This window comes from Cebus imitator, unplaced genomic scaffold (genome assembly GCF_001604975.1).
Source record: "Cebus imitator isolate Cc_AM_T3 unplaced genomic scaffold, Cebus_imitator-1.0 Scaffold950, whole genome shotgun sequence".
NCBI lineage: Eukaryota > Metazoa > Chordata > Mammalia > Primates > Cebidae > Cebus > Cebus imitator.
In genome coordinates, this window is record NW_016108265.1 from 101,556 (window position 1) to 116,445 (window position 14,890).

Below are 14,890 nucleotides of genomic sequence, written 5' to 3' on the forward strand. Positions count from 1 at the left end.
TCACCGCAACCTCCGCCTCCTGGGTTCAGGCAATTCTCCTGCCTCAGCCTCCTGAGTAGCCGGGATTACAGGCACGCACCACCATGCCCAGCTAATTTTTTGTATTTTTAGTAGAGACGGGGTTTCACCATGTTGGCGCAGTGGCTGAAGCCTGTAATCCCAGCACTTTGGGAGGCCGAGGCGGGTGGATCACGAGGTCAAGAGATCGAGACCATCCTGGTCAACATGTCTACCAGTTATCTATCTTCCCTACCAATTTCCTTCCTCTGATCCCAAGAGCATACCATTCCAGTCTTACAGACCGTTTCCCTTCCATCTCACTACCTATGCCTCTTTTTACTTATCACAAACTAAAACCATCAGGAAACACACAATATGTCCTACTACTTGCTCCATTAAATGTTGGAGATACTGCAACAGGTCAATCCTGTATCTAAGGTAGTTTACACATCATGTGCCTCATAGAGGAAAACAAGCATCCAAGAACTACTGTAATGAGATACGAAAACCACAGGTGGCCATGTTTCTTGCTGAGGATAAGCCACAGGTTCTAAATAGCACGGACAGCTGATTGGCAATTTCATTTTGTGGACTAGATTTCAGTTTCTGATGTGGGGTGCAGCGGGGGTGGTTTATTTTATGTGTGTTCTTTTTCTTCAGAAGCAGATTCTTAAATTGGAGTATGTTTTAAGAGCTTAGAAGCTTAAGAACTTTCACAGAAGCCAGGTGGCCAGGAGGTAAGCTATCTTACTAAGTGCATGAGAAAAAAAAAAAAAAAAGAAATTAGATCTCTAAAAAAAATGTAGATTGCATTATTTTTATATCATCTTATCATCAAATACGTCAGACAGGACACAATGACTATAAGGTGGCCATACGAGGAAACAGCATGTGGCATAATTTCCAAGATGCAGAAAAGAAACCAATTTTAACATATTTTACATTAACACAGGTAAAAAGCTAACAATAACATATATATAAATATAGAAACAAAGAATAAAGAAAAAGTACATACAGAAGCAAGAATAGGTGAATAAAAAGTTTCACCTAAACCAAAAAACTCATAAATCTATTCCTCTGAGTAGAATGTGGGCTACTGTAGCTAATTTCTGCACAGTACTGGCTATACTGGTTAAATTCTCATCTACATTTGTTAATATTCTGCAGATGGTTAAATCCCCTGAAATTATATGCAAATGTGTCAGCATCTACGAATTCTTCTGGAAAAATGGTCTAAATTCTTCATCGATTCTTGATCTAAAATTGGAACTTTTTGTTTGGAGAGGGGGTTCAGAATAGGAAACCTTCTTTGACCTGAAATATAAAAGGTTTAATCATAAAGTGACCAAGAGAATCTCATTATAGTATTTCAGCAAATCTCCATTATGTTCTGAAATAGAAATGGAACTGGAAATCACTAATCAATCACCAAATACTTATTAAGCATCTACCATGAACATAATTCCACATGACTATTAGAAGTTAGGAAGAGAGAAATGATGAAAAATATATCTTTATTTAGACTGTAACTAAAATAAAGACAGAAAACAAAAACTCCCAAATTATTTAGTGGCCAAAAATAGAATACACGCCATTTCCACAAAAATTATCTCGTGTTAAGTCCTTTATATGCAACTATCCAGAGATTTTTTAAATTACTATTTCACAATATGAACAGTTTTAAACACATGAAAATTATAAGCAAACAAAGAATTTGGAAAAAATAAATATTTTCTTTAAATGCAACATCTAAGAGTCTCAAACAAAAAAAGAAAAAAAAAGAAAGCAGTTTTTTAACTCTACTTTGAAGCCGTAACACATACTAAAATTTCAGTCCACATTTTAAAACACATTTGGTCCAAAATTATGTCCGTTCCAAAAGTCGACACATCTTGCTTTATCTTAACACAAATAGTACATGTCATCTGTAAAATGGAGGAAAAATCAGTTCTTTAAATATTACTAAAAATTATGTTTCAACTTTACAATATACCATTTTTAATGTACAATACTAATATAAGTGTTTTTTAGTTGAAACTACTTCCAATACTACATAAAACTCATGAAATGATTTTCAATTCCTAAGGTTCATTAATTATCTATTATATTAAAAAGGGTTCATGAGTCAAAAGGATTTGAAAACCGACCTGTGTAATAAACTCAAAGTCCAAGACTAGTTGTAAAAGAATCACCCAGAAAACACTTCAAAAATGGGATTTCCAGGCCCTACACTCCAGTAAGTCTATGATGAGATCCAGGAATTGGTATAATGAAACCTCCGAGTAATCGTGATGAACAGCAAGGTTTAGGAACACAGGCATAAACACTAGTAGAGAAGCAGAGGAAGGAACAAAAGAGAGAGAGACATTGGAGGTGCCATCCTTCCCTACTTAAAAACAGATTTTAAAAACCTGCAAAAAAAACGGTAAGAACAATAAATCAGAATATAATGGATTCTGAGTTTACCATTTTCAGGAATACTGGTGGAAGGCCCTGGTTCTCCAGGTGGTTCCAAGCTATCCAACAAACGATTCACTTTATTTCGAAGTTCTATCAGTTCTCGACGGAGGTATTTCACCTGACTTGATTCAAGGGGTCTTGGTTGGCCATTAACTGAAATAAAAGCATTTATTTGCTTAAAATGAGAAGTTCATGAAAAGTACATAAATAATATGCAACAAGGAAAATATATACAATTCCTTTAAAAAAAAAACTAAAAGAAGATAGTGAAATGACTTTAAAAAAAAAAAAAAAAAGATTTATGGCTAATAACTTATTTTGGAAAAAAGAAGCATTCATCAGTCTTTCTTGATGCCAGACCTAGGACCTACGGCATTACTGGTAAAAAGGTTTAGTAGGAAAATCCAACTATAATAAAATAAATAATCCAATAGAAAGCTCTACTTTTTAACAGAACTTATTAAATTTAATAACAATCATTTAACTTTAAAAGCTCATTTTATTTCATGCTATTAATAGAATATATTAAATTTAGAAATTATTAAATTTAGTAAAAGTCATATAAGTTCAAAACCTCATTTTATTTCATGCTATTCTTAAAATAATACAAAAACACCTTAATCTATACATAAAATGTTTAAAGATGTAACATTACTGATATGTCTGTCATCCCCTTTGCATAATTTGTCTTGAAAAAAAACAGCTAATTAAAGTAGTTGATCTTAAAAGAAATCACTAAAAAAACATATGCAGGGCCAGCCGTAGCGGCGCACACCTGTGATCCCAGAACTTTGGGAGGCCAAGGTGGGAGGACAACTTGAGCCCAGGAATTCAAGACCAGCCTGAGCAATACAGTGAGACTTCGTCTCTACAAAAACCTTAAAAAATTAGCCAAGTGTGGCAGTACACGCCTGTAGTCCTAGCTACTCAGAAGGCTGAGGTGGGAGGATTGCTGGAACCGGGGAGGGAAAGTCCAGTTGGCTGAGATCACCCCGCTGCACTCCAGCCTGCACTCCAGCCTAGATAACAGAGTAAGGCCTTATCTCAAAAAAATTTTTAAAAATAAATATACATTTTAAAATATATGCAGAACTTATCAACATCACAATTGTCCTTCAAAGCAGCTACTTTCAGAGGTAGAATACAAGCCACAAAATGCCAGAGATTACTCAGTAATCACTGGTTGTGATTTTTTTAATGAAAACAACGTTACTTCAATTATTATTCATTTTGTCCAAATGACTTTCAGTTGACTAAAAAAAAACGAAATCCTTCATTCAGCAACAAACATTGCCACCACTCAGGTTATTTTTGAAAAGAAAAAATAAAAAAGTGACACAAGGCTCTGAATGCAAACACCAGGACAGGAGTTCAAAAAATAAACTAAAATGCTTTATGCACTGCCAGTATACATATGTACAAACTCCTGAAGTACCTAATTGGAAAAGGACATTTATGTGAAGATAAAAATTCAGGGCGATTCTTTATTAAATATGTTTCAAACATCAAATCAGTAATTATAAGCTTTGAGAAGAAAACTCTTCAGTAATTCATACTCCCTGGATAGCTATGAAGTTCAATACAATTTCCTACCTACATCAATTAGTTATTGGTTTTCACTTGCTATTACTGTTTTTTTCTCCAATAGTTGAGGAGAAAAACAGCTCCTAACAGCCAGAAACTGGTCTGGTACAGTTAGGCCTGGTGCTCACAGGTAGGCCGTGGTGTTCTCCTGTTGAATGTAAAATATTTCAAAGAACACCAACATTACACAAAATTACAATCTGTGATAGATCGCGAGTCCATCAGAACACTGACCACATCAGAAAAATGACCCAACAACCTTCTATCCTGGCCAATGACTGCTACTGCTTTACCAACTGCAGCTTCGGCCTCAAATCATTCCTCCCACCTTCCAGATAAGATTTAGTAAGATTCATTCCTCTCACCTTCTAGGTAAGATTTGGTAAGATACCCACTCACAGAATCATCTCCACTTCCTCAGCATTCAATGCAGAGCAAAGCTCTACCTCCTCAAACCTTACCCAAAATCAGCTAACACAAACCCAAGCCCTACAAAAAAAATGCTTTTCTAACATACCCATAAGACACCCTACTGTTCTCCATGGTATCCATTTCTCCCTTGCTGTAGTAACTCAGTAAACCCGAATCTGTTAAATGTAGGTATGTTCCTGGTGATCTTTGGAGCACACTGATACATCTCACCAGAACTTTTAAGAACCTTGCACTTACATTCCTACTATGGCATATAATCTGTTATTATATACTTAGTGGGTTTAAGAACACTATGTTTCAAATTATACTCAATTAAAAGTTTAGATTAAGTTTAAATTAAGTTAATATTAGGTATCAATTTGACTGGGTTGAGGAATGCCTAGATGACTACTGAAGTGCTGTTTTGGGTTGTGTCTGTGAGAGCGCTGCAAGAGGATATTGAGATTTGAGTCCGTGAACCAGGAGAGGAAAACCCATATTCAGTGTTGTGGGCACCATCCAATCAGCTACCAGTGCAACTCTGGCAAAACAGACGGAAGAAGATGGGATAAGTCTGCTTGCTGCGCCTTTGGCTCTTTCTTCTTCCCATGCCAGATGCTTGCTTCCACTCCTCCTGGCCTTGGACATCAGACTCCAGGAGAAGAGACTCCAGGTTTTTTGGCCTTTGGACTCTAGGACTTGTACCAGCAGCTTCCCAGGCGACTCTCAGGCCTTTGGCAACAGACTAAGGCTGTACTATCAGCTTCCCTGGTTTTCAGGCTTTTGGACTTGAACTTCGCCACTATCAGCCTCAGCTTCTCTCTTTCCCCAGCTTACAGATGGCCGACCATGGGACTTTGCCTTGTAATCACCTTGCAATTCTCCCTAAAAAACTCCCATATATCTTATTGGCTCCATTCCTCTGGAGAACCCTAATACACATAATAATGTATCTTCATTAGTGCGAATATAATTTTAAGACTTTGATAAATCATTTCAAGTACACAAGATAAACTTACTAAACACCCATCTTGTTAAACCTTAAGATTCCCCCCACCACCCCGCCTCAAGACAGAGTCTTGCTCTGTGGCCCAGGTTGGAGTGCAGTGGCCTAATCTCAGCTCACGGAAACCTCTGCCTCCTAGGTTCATCAATTCTCCTGCCTCACCCTCCCGAGTAGCTGAGATTACAGGCACATGCCACTATGCCCAGCTAATTTTGTGTGTGTTTGTGTTTTTGGTATAGACAGGGTTTCACCATGTTGGCCAGGCTGGTCTCGAACTCCTGACCTCATGACCTCATGATCTGCCAACCTCAGCCTCCCAAAGTGCTAGGATTACAGGCATGAGCCACCACACCCAGCTAAATCTTAATATTTTTTTCATCTCTGCTCCTAACCACTAAGGAATGAAACAGCATTGCCATAATTAAATCTCCCAGAGTACCTTTCCTCAAAACCCATTCCCCTACTTGATTTTAAGTAGTTTTATGTTTCACCCAAAACAATCTTGCCATGTTTGATTTATCCCACTATCTTTTGTTGTATATAATTATATTAGCTACATTTATAATCCTTTCATATCAGACATACAGAAGTTATTCTATGTAATAAAAGCCCCCATATAAGGTAAAAGAATTCCCTTTCATTCGTAGTCTGCTGACTTTTTGACGTAATTGAAATGTCAATGGTTTTTATCTACAGAGATGATTCAGTTTTTCTCCTTTAATCTGTTATATGAAAATAGTATTTGATTTTCTAATTTAAAGCAATCTTAGACCCCTTGGGTGAGCAACCTTAACAATGGTCTGTTTTAATATTCACTGCCAAGTTTAATTTATAAATATTACTTAGTATTTTGTATCTATGTTCATAACTGACACTGGTCTGCATTTTCCTTGGTTTTTCATGTTAAGGCTGTTCATAAATGGCACTGGTCTGCATTTTCCTTGGCTGATTTTCATGTTAAGGTTGTTCATAAATGACACTGGTCTGCATTTTGCTTGGCTGGTTTTCATGTTAAGGTTGGCTAAATACTATCTAAAGCAAGGATCCCCAACCCCGTGCTGGTCTGTGGCCTGTTAGGAACCCAACCAGGTCACACAGTAGGAGGTAAGTGGTGGGCTCTGCCTCCTGCCAATTCGGCAGTGGCATTAAATTCACATAGGAGTGTGAACTCTATCGTGAACTGCACATGCGAGGTGGAACAGTTTCATCCCAAAACCTCCTCCCGCCCCCATCCATAGAACTGTCTTCCGTGACACCAGTTTCTGGTGCAAAAAGATTGGGGACTACTGGTCTAACATCAGACTTACATGTTAAGCCCTGAGAATAAGTAACAACATACTGTAATGTGAAGGAAGATAATTACAATTCAAAAATTCTAATACAGTCAAATTAAAACTAATACTGTAAATAGGGATACCTAAGTTACATCTGATTTCAAAAAAAATAACGCACTTAACACACTCTGTTTTTACTGAATTAAACTTCCATCATTTTCTTAAAACATACAGTCATAAGCTTCAAGTAATCTAAAACAACTACCTGAATGCAAATAAATGTAATATTTGAATAAGTTACTGCTTAAATGAGTCTTTAAAAGGAAAAACGCCAAACATCTTTAATAAAAATACAATGAATAGTAAATTTATTAGAAAGTTTACTACTCACCAAATAATGTCAGTTTCAGTATCCTACTACACTGAATTGCAAAGGAAAGGTCAGAACTATCAAAAATTGTTATAAGATCTCCATCTGGAATTTAAAAAAAAAAGGTTTCAGATTTGTATAAGCAGTAAACTAGGACACATACAAAATTAAAAATCCAAAACGTAGATTGTAGAACATAGTTGGACTCTCCCATGAAAACCTTAAACTTTAAAGGTTCGTCTAAGCGAAAATGCCTTTGTTCAAAAACACATTAAATCAATTTTGCTTATTACTCTTACGGCAAGGTATTTACACATATCCACCTGAAAAAAAATGTAGCTAAGGTTAATGCATTACGTCCTTTAATTTTTACTAGTCACTAGGAAGAGATTCATAGATAGCAGTATCATAAATTGTTGGTTTAGACTGAAATCTTTTCATTCCAAAAAATTTAAATATTTTACCGAAAGTTAAAGAAATAAAAAAAGATTCCCAAAGTTCAAATCTTAACCCTAGATACAGTAAGACACTACTGTTGTAGAACTGCTTTAGTGACTGGATAGACCGTAAGTTCTTTCAGGTCACTGGCCATTTTCATAGTAACATGAAAACAATCAACTCTCCCCCAAAAAAATTTATAAATACAAAACAGTGCATATTTAAGACTATGAAATCCCTCAGATCTCAGGGATAAAGAATACCATAATTAGCATACCAATCACATGTGTCAAAAGCTTTCAAAGGGCTAAAGGAAAAACATGTTCTCTAAAGAAGGCAAGAAGAGAAAAGCAGCCAGAGACAAGGAGTTCATCAGGGACCTCTTCAGGGTATCTTCCCAAACAATTGGGTGAGAAGGAGTTCTGTCCTGGGGAGGCCACAAGACTACCTCAGGGATGCTCTGCTGCACCATTTTAACACTAATTAGGCGGATTTATTTTGGACAAAGATGACAAAACTGAGAATTTTATAACTGTTTTAGCTCCTTATAACCAGACCCACTTTCCATAACATACCTGTTTAATGTTCAACCTTCATAAACACATTTTTAAAAGAAAATAAAGTATATATGTGAAAGAAACTTCCTATAACTTTTTTCTTTTCTGAATCCTACAACAGAAACAGACTATCTCTGATGGTGGGAACTTTACCTAAGCCATCCCTCCACTATAGTGTCTAACAGAATCTAAGGGACACAAATCTAAATACCCAAAAACTTTTTGGCCGGGAGCGATGGTTCACACCTGTAATTCTAGCACTTTGGGAGGGTGAGGCAGGCAGATCATCTGAGGTCAGGAGTTCGAGACCAGCCTGGTCAACATGAAGAAACCCTGTCTTACTAAAAATGCAAAAATTACCCAGGTGTGGTGGCATGTGCCTATTAATTCCAGCTACTTGGGAGGCTGAGGCAGGAGAATCAATTGAACCGGGAGGCGGAGGTTGCAGTGAGCAAGATCACGCCACTACACTCCAGCCTGAGCAACAGAGCAAAACTGTCTCAAAAAAAAAAAAAAAAAAAAAAAAAAAAAAAAAAAAAAAAAAAAAAAAAAAAAAAAAAAAAAAAAAAAAAAAAAAAAAAAAAAAAAAAAAAAAAAAAAAAAAAAAAAAAAAAAAAAAAAAAAAAAAAAAAGATGAGACAGAGGCCTTATGTGACCCACAAAGCTACAATATTCATTATTTCTGATCCATTAAAGAAAAAGTTTGCTGACCTCTACCCTGAACAAAAATAAGGTAGTTAAGAGAAAGCCCATCAATGAGGTCAGTTTGAGGTAAGAGGAAAGCATCTTCAAATGAAAAAAAGGGTAGTCAAGAGCCAGGCGCAGTGGCTCATGCCTGTTATCTCAGCACTTTGGCAGGCCAAGGCCGGAGAATCACTTGAGCCCAGGAGTTCAAGACCAGCCTGGGCAACACAATGAAACCCCCATTTTGACAAACAATAAGAAGAAGCCAAGTGCAGTGGCATGTGCCTGTAGTCTCAGCTACACAAGAGGCTGAATTGCAAGGACTGCTTGAGCCCAGGAATTCAAGGCTTCAATGAGCCATGATCATGCCATTCCACTCTAGGCTGGGAGACAGAGCAAGACCCTGTTATCAAGTTAAAAAAAAAAAATTTTTTTAAAGACAAGGAAGTACTAGCCAGAGCAATTATGCAAAAGAAAAAAATAAAGGGTATCCAAATTGGAAAGGAAGAAGTCAAACTGTCTCTGCAAATGACATAATCATATACACAAAAATCAAACAATTCTACCAAAACCCTTAGAACCAGTAAACAAATTCAATAGAGTGGCAGGATACAAAATAAAAACAAAAAAGTAGTGTTTCTATACACATACAACAAAATGCAATCCCATTTACCACAGCTACAAAAAATTTTTTTTAATATCTAGGAAAAATTTTAACCAAGAAGGTGAAAAACCTCTACAAAAAAAAATCCTGGTGAAAGAAACTGAAGAGCATACATATGTTATGATATCCCATGCTTATAGATTAGAAGAACTAATACTGTTAAAATGACAAAACTATTCAAAGCAATTTATAGATTCAATGCAATCCCTATCAAAATACCAATAAAATTCTTCACAGAAATTTGAAAACAAATCCTAACACTTGTATAGAACTACAGAACTACAAACCACCCCAGACAGTCAAAGCAATACTGAGCAAAGAACAAAGCTGAAGGTATCACACTTCCTGACCTCAAATACCCTAGAAGCTATAGTAAGCATGGACTGGCATAAAAACAGACCCATAGACCAAGAGAACTGTCATAAAAACAGACCCATTGACCAAGAGAACTGGCATAAAAACAGACCCATTGACCAAGAGAACACACAGATCAACAGAACACATAGAACAATAAAACAGAATAGAGAACCTGGAAATTAATCCATGTTATCTATGGCCAACTGACTTTTGACAAAAGCACCGAAAACGGTTGTTAGGAAAAAGATAACCTCTTTAACAGGTCAGGAAAAGATTTCATGAATAAGACCTCAAAAGCATAGTCAATATAAGCAAAAATAAACAAATGTGATTATATCAAAATGGAAAATTTTTCTGCATACCAAAGGAAACAATCAACAGAGTGAAAAGAGAACTTACAGAATGGGAGGAAATACAACTACTCATCTGGCAGAGGATTAATATTCAGAATATACAAGGAACTCAAACATCTGAACAGCTAGAAAATAAATAATCCAATTTAAAAATCAGCAAATAATCTGAACAGACATTTCTCAAAAGACGACATAGAAATGGCCAATAAATGTATGAGAAAATGCTCAACATCACAAATCATCAGGGAAATGCACACATATGAGGAAAATGAAGACCACAATGAAGTTCACCCCAGTTAGGATGGTTATTATCAAAAAGACAACAAATGTTGGCAAGAATGCAGAGAAAAGGGAACTCTTATACACTGTTGGTAGGAATGTAAACAGCACAGCCACTAAGGAGAGCAGCATGAAGGTTCCTCAAAAAACTATAAATAGAGCTAACACATGATTCAGCAATGCCACTACTGGGTATTTAACAAAAAGGAAAGGAAACCAGTATATTGAAGAGACATCTGCACTCACATATTTACTGCCAGCACTATTCACAATAGCCAAGATATGGAATCAACCTAAGTGTTTAACAACAGATGAAATGATAAAGAAAATATGGTATACATACACAATGGAATACAATTCAGCCATAAAAAAGAATGAACTCCTGTCATTCACAGCAACATGGATGGAACTAGAAGACATTAAGTTAAAAAGATACCACATGCGCTCTCTCTCTCATTTGTGGAAGCTAAAAAAAGTTGATCTCATACAAGTAAAAAGCAGAAGAGAGGACAGCAGAGGCTGTGAAGGGTAGGGAAAAACAGAGATAGGGAGAGATTTATTAAAAGACACAAAATCACAACTAGATAGAAGGAGTAAGTTCCAGTATTCTATAGAGCTATAGGATGACTACAGTTAACAATAACATATTACATAATTTCAAATAGCTAGAAGGAGAATACAGAATGTTTCTAATTCAAAGACATAAATATTTGAGATGATGGATAAGCTGATTACCCTGATCTAATCCCATTATATGTATTGAAACATTACTGTGTACCCCATAAATATGTACAACTATTATTTGTCAATTAAAACAAAATTTAACAACAAAAAAAAGCACTCTTAGGACTTTGTTTAAAAAAAAAAAAAAAAGTTAAAAATCTGAATTGTAGTCTAGGCATAATGGCTTATGCCTTTGGGAGGCCGGGTTGGGAGTACTGCTAGGGGACAGGAGTTTGAGTTTACAGTGAGGTATAATCATGCCACTGCACTCTAACCTAGGCAACAGCGTCAGACCCTGTCTTAAAAAAAAAAAAAAAAAAAAAAAAAAAAAAAGTGTTGATCAAATTAAGGCACACATTTCAAAGTCACAGAGGTGAAAGTCAATGTATTATAAGCAGAAGAAAACAGGAAAAAAATTGCTCTCCTTTATTGCTTCACATGGGCAACTCTCAAAAATTTGTTTTGAGTGCTTAGACTACACATCATAAAAAGAAAGGAGAATTATAACTATAGCTAGATGGCCAATTTAACTATCACCAGTGATTCACTCTTCTCTTCCACAGCAGAAGTTGTACAAAGTGGCTGCTCAGCCAGGGACTACACTTCCCAACCAATTTGCCTCTTAGTCATGTAACTGGGTACTGACCAATGTGATAAGGGCAGAAATGACATATAACACCATCAGGCCTGGTGAGTAAAATCTCCCATATGATTCTTTGTACTCCGTCTTCACTCATCTGCCTGCCAATGTCAATGCCTACCATGAGCTTATGAACAATGTGTTTAAGGTAACAGCTTCTTTCAGCCTGGATATCTGAAAGATTTCTCAACTGTTAAACCACTCAGATTGTAAGATTTCTAATTATATCTGCTGGCATTACTTTAAGCCAACACTAACACAGACATTATATGTATTGTATTATTATTAGTGATCAGAAAATCAGGTTAAGCAGTGTCAGAGATGTTAAGAGGTAAAAGTATTTAACAAGGATGGTGTGGATAGCAGAGCTAAATAGTGAGGTCAGGATGAAATACACTGCAAGTAAGTTCAATATAAAAATCACACACTGGAGTCTGTTGGGAATAGGAGAGGGACAGCAGGAGGGGGTAGGAAGGTTGGCAAGAGATAACATGGGGAGAAATGCCAGATATGGGTGACAGGGGAATGGAGGCAGCAAAGCACCTTGCCATGTATGTACCTATGCAACAATCCTGCATGTTCTGCACATTACCCGAGAACTTAAAGTGCAATAAAATATGTGTGTGTGTGAATGTATGTGTATATATATGTATTATATATACATATATTTTATATTTACACATACACACACACACCCCACTGATAACCACCTAAAGAAAAAATTTCAGCAGAGATGTTAACAAAGAAGGCAGGTTAAAGAATAGGAAACACAGTCTAGTACTATAATTCTAATCAGTGTGTTTGCTAAAACATTTTTCATGCAAATTCTATTTCCATAAAAAGAGTTCTGTCAACAAATGAGTCTGGGAACACTGCACACTACAAATTTTTGAAAACTTATATAAGCACATTACATACTTGAAAATTCCTAAAATAAAGAAACACTTTTGTCTTTGTTTAAACCAGCTTTCCCATACTAAGTTGACCATGAAATCCTTTTTCATTCAATACATACTACAATCTTTCTTTCACTTTGGAAAATTAGAAAAAAAAAATTTTAAGCTAAAAGAAACCAGAATTATATGGACAAAAGGAGAAAACAATGCTTGTAAAAATGAATGTGAAAACGTTCTAACACTTAAAATTCCCTTCTAATAAACCACTTAGCTATTTTCAAATGATTAAAAAAAAAAAGAGTCCAATAAAAATGGGCAAAATAACACATACAATACTTAAGACTTCAAAGTCAGGCACTGTAGTTCATTCCTGTAATCCCAGCACTTTGGGAGGCCGAGGCAGGAGGACTGCTTGAGCCCAGGAGTTCAAAGTGACACTGAGCTATGATCACACCACTGTACTCCAGCCTGGGCAAGAGAGGGTCTCTTTATAAATAAATAAACAAACAAACAAACTTTTAAAAATAGCTTTAAAAACACTCTTACCTTCATCTTTATACTTTATTGTTACTTCATCATTACTCAGTAGTTTTCCTCTGAAAACTCGTTGCATCATTAGCACTAACTCATCATAAGTAATATCTTCATTATGAATAGGAATTCGCCGAATATCCTCCCCAAGTTGAGCTTTGATGATTAGCTTCCCACTCAGATCCAACTGTCCATTCATGGTGGACTCCAGGATGTTCTATATATAGAACTCTAGACAAAGACTGATAAAAGTGGTTTTGATAATTAAACAACAAAACATTTCTTAAAAGTTGAGAGTTACTATTAGATGCTAAGAAACTCTGGCCTCTAGAAGATTCATTATTCCCATGTTACCATATTTATGTTAAAATGGCCTGGAGGTAATATTATTTTACTGTAGAGATAATAAAAGAAGCTTTTATTTTATGTCTACTATTATTTTATCTACATGTTTAACTGTTTATCTGACATTACCACTTAGATTTTTCTTTATATAAAAATAAATTCCTAATCTTCCACCTATGCCTCTCCTATAGGCTTCCCAATCTCACTTCCTCTGAGTTGTGTAAGACAAAAAAAATCTTGATCTTTTTCTCAAACCTTACATCCAAACTACCAACAAAATATGGTTGCCACTACCTTTAAAATCACTCTGGAGTCCAACCACTTCAGCACCTTCACTGCTATCAACTTGATTCAAGCCACCATTATCACTTGCCTAAATGATTGGAAAAGACTCCTAACCAGTTCACCTGCTTTTTACCTTTGCCCACTTTTAATCTAATCTCAGCACACCAGAGTTAATCCTGTTAAGTAAAACCTAGTATCGTTCTGTTCAAAACCTTCTAATGCATTCCCATCTCAAAAACCAAGACCTATAAGATCATCTGGCCTCCGGCCCCTGGCCAAGTATTTCACTTCATTTCCTACCTCTCTTCTTCACTCACCCCTGCTACACCCACAGTTCAAGTTTTCCCTTCGTCTTGAACCTTTCTGGTTGCCCTCATATGATTCAGATTACTTATCAAATGTTAACTTTTGAGGAGGTCTTTCCTAACCATCCAATTTAAAATGGCTCCCCCCACATTATCTTATCCTGCTTTTCTTCAAAACACTTAACACTACCAGACATTAAAAATTTATAACTTTTTATTGCCTTTTCCACTTGATGGTAGGAAGTTTTCCATATTCTCAGAGCCTACAAGAGTGCCTAGCAGACCGGTAGTCATTCCACAGCTGTTAAATAAAGGGAAAAATAAATATTGGCTTCAAAACTCTATTATCCTACAACAATAAATGCTAACTCTGAAGAGTGAATACTGAAATAGAGCCTCAAGTTTTTCTGAGAAAGACCTCATGAGTACGTTCTTCCATTTCCTTTTTACGTGGAGGAACTGGAGGAGAAAGGACAAATTAGTAATACCTACCTGAACTTTTAAAGACCATCCACTACTATGCTGCATACTCCATAACTTTCCCACCTGGGTGGGTATGATTTGGACTGCATACTTTATTAAATAAGACAGTATCGAACAATTACCCGCTAAATACTGACTTGTTACAGAATTTTCCCTTAGATTTTAATCTTTAATATTATTCAGTTTGACTATCCTGTAATGACTGTGTAATTTTTTTTTTTTTTTTTTTTTTTTTTTTTTTTTTT

At 36.0% G+C, this 14,890-nt stretch overlaps 1 protein-coding gene across 6 annotated transcripts in view; it reads right to left on the reverse strand.

Moving 5' to 3' along the window:
- TFG (trafficking from ER to golgi regulator) overlaps positions 1-14,890 on the reverse strand; it is a 36,226-nt gene that overhangs the window by 17,354 nt on the left and 3,982 nt on the right. For all 6 annotated transcript variants that reach the window (XM_017521081.2, XM_017521082.2, XM_017521080.2 and 3 more), the window contains exons 2-4: positions 13,243-13,469; positions 7,127-7,210; positions 2,467-2,613 (exon numbers count right to left, since the gene is read on the reverse strand). In XM_017521081.2, coding sequence (XP_017376570.1) covers positions 2,467-2,613; positions 7,127-7,210; positions 13,243-13,426 — 415 coding nt within the window. In that variant the 5' untranslated portion in view covers positions 13,427-13,469. The remainder of the gene's footprint in view (positions 1-2,466; positions 2,614-7,126; positions 7,211-13,242; positions 13,470-14,890) is intronic.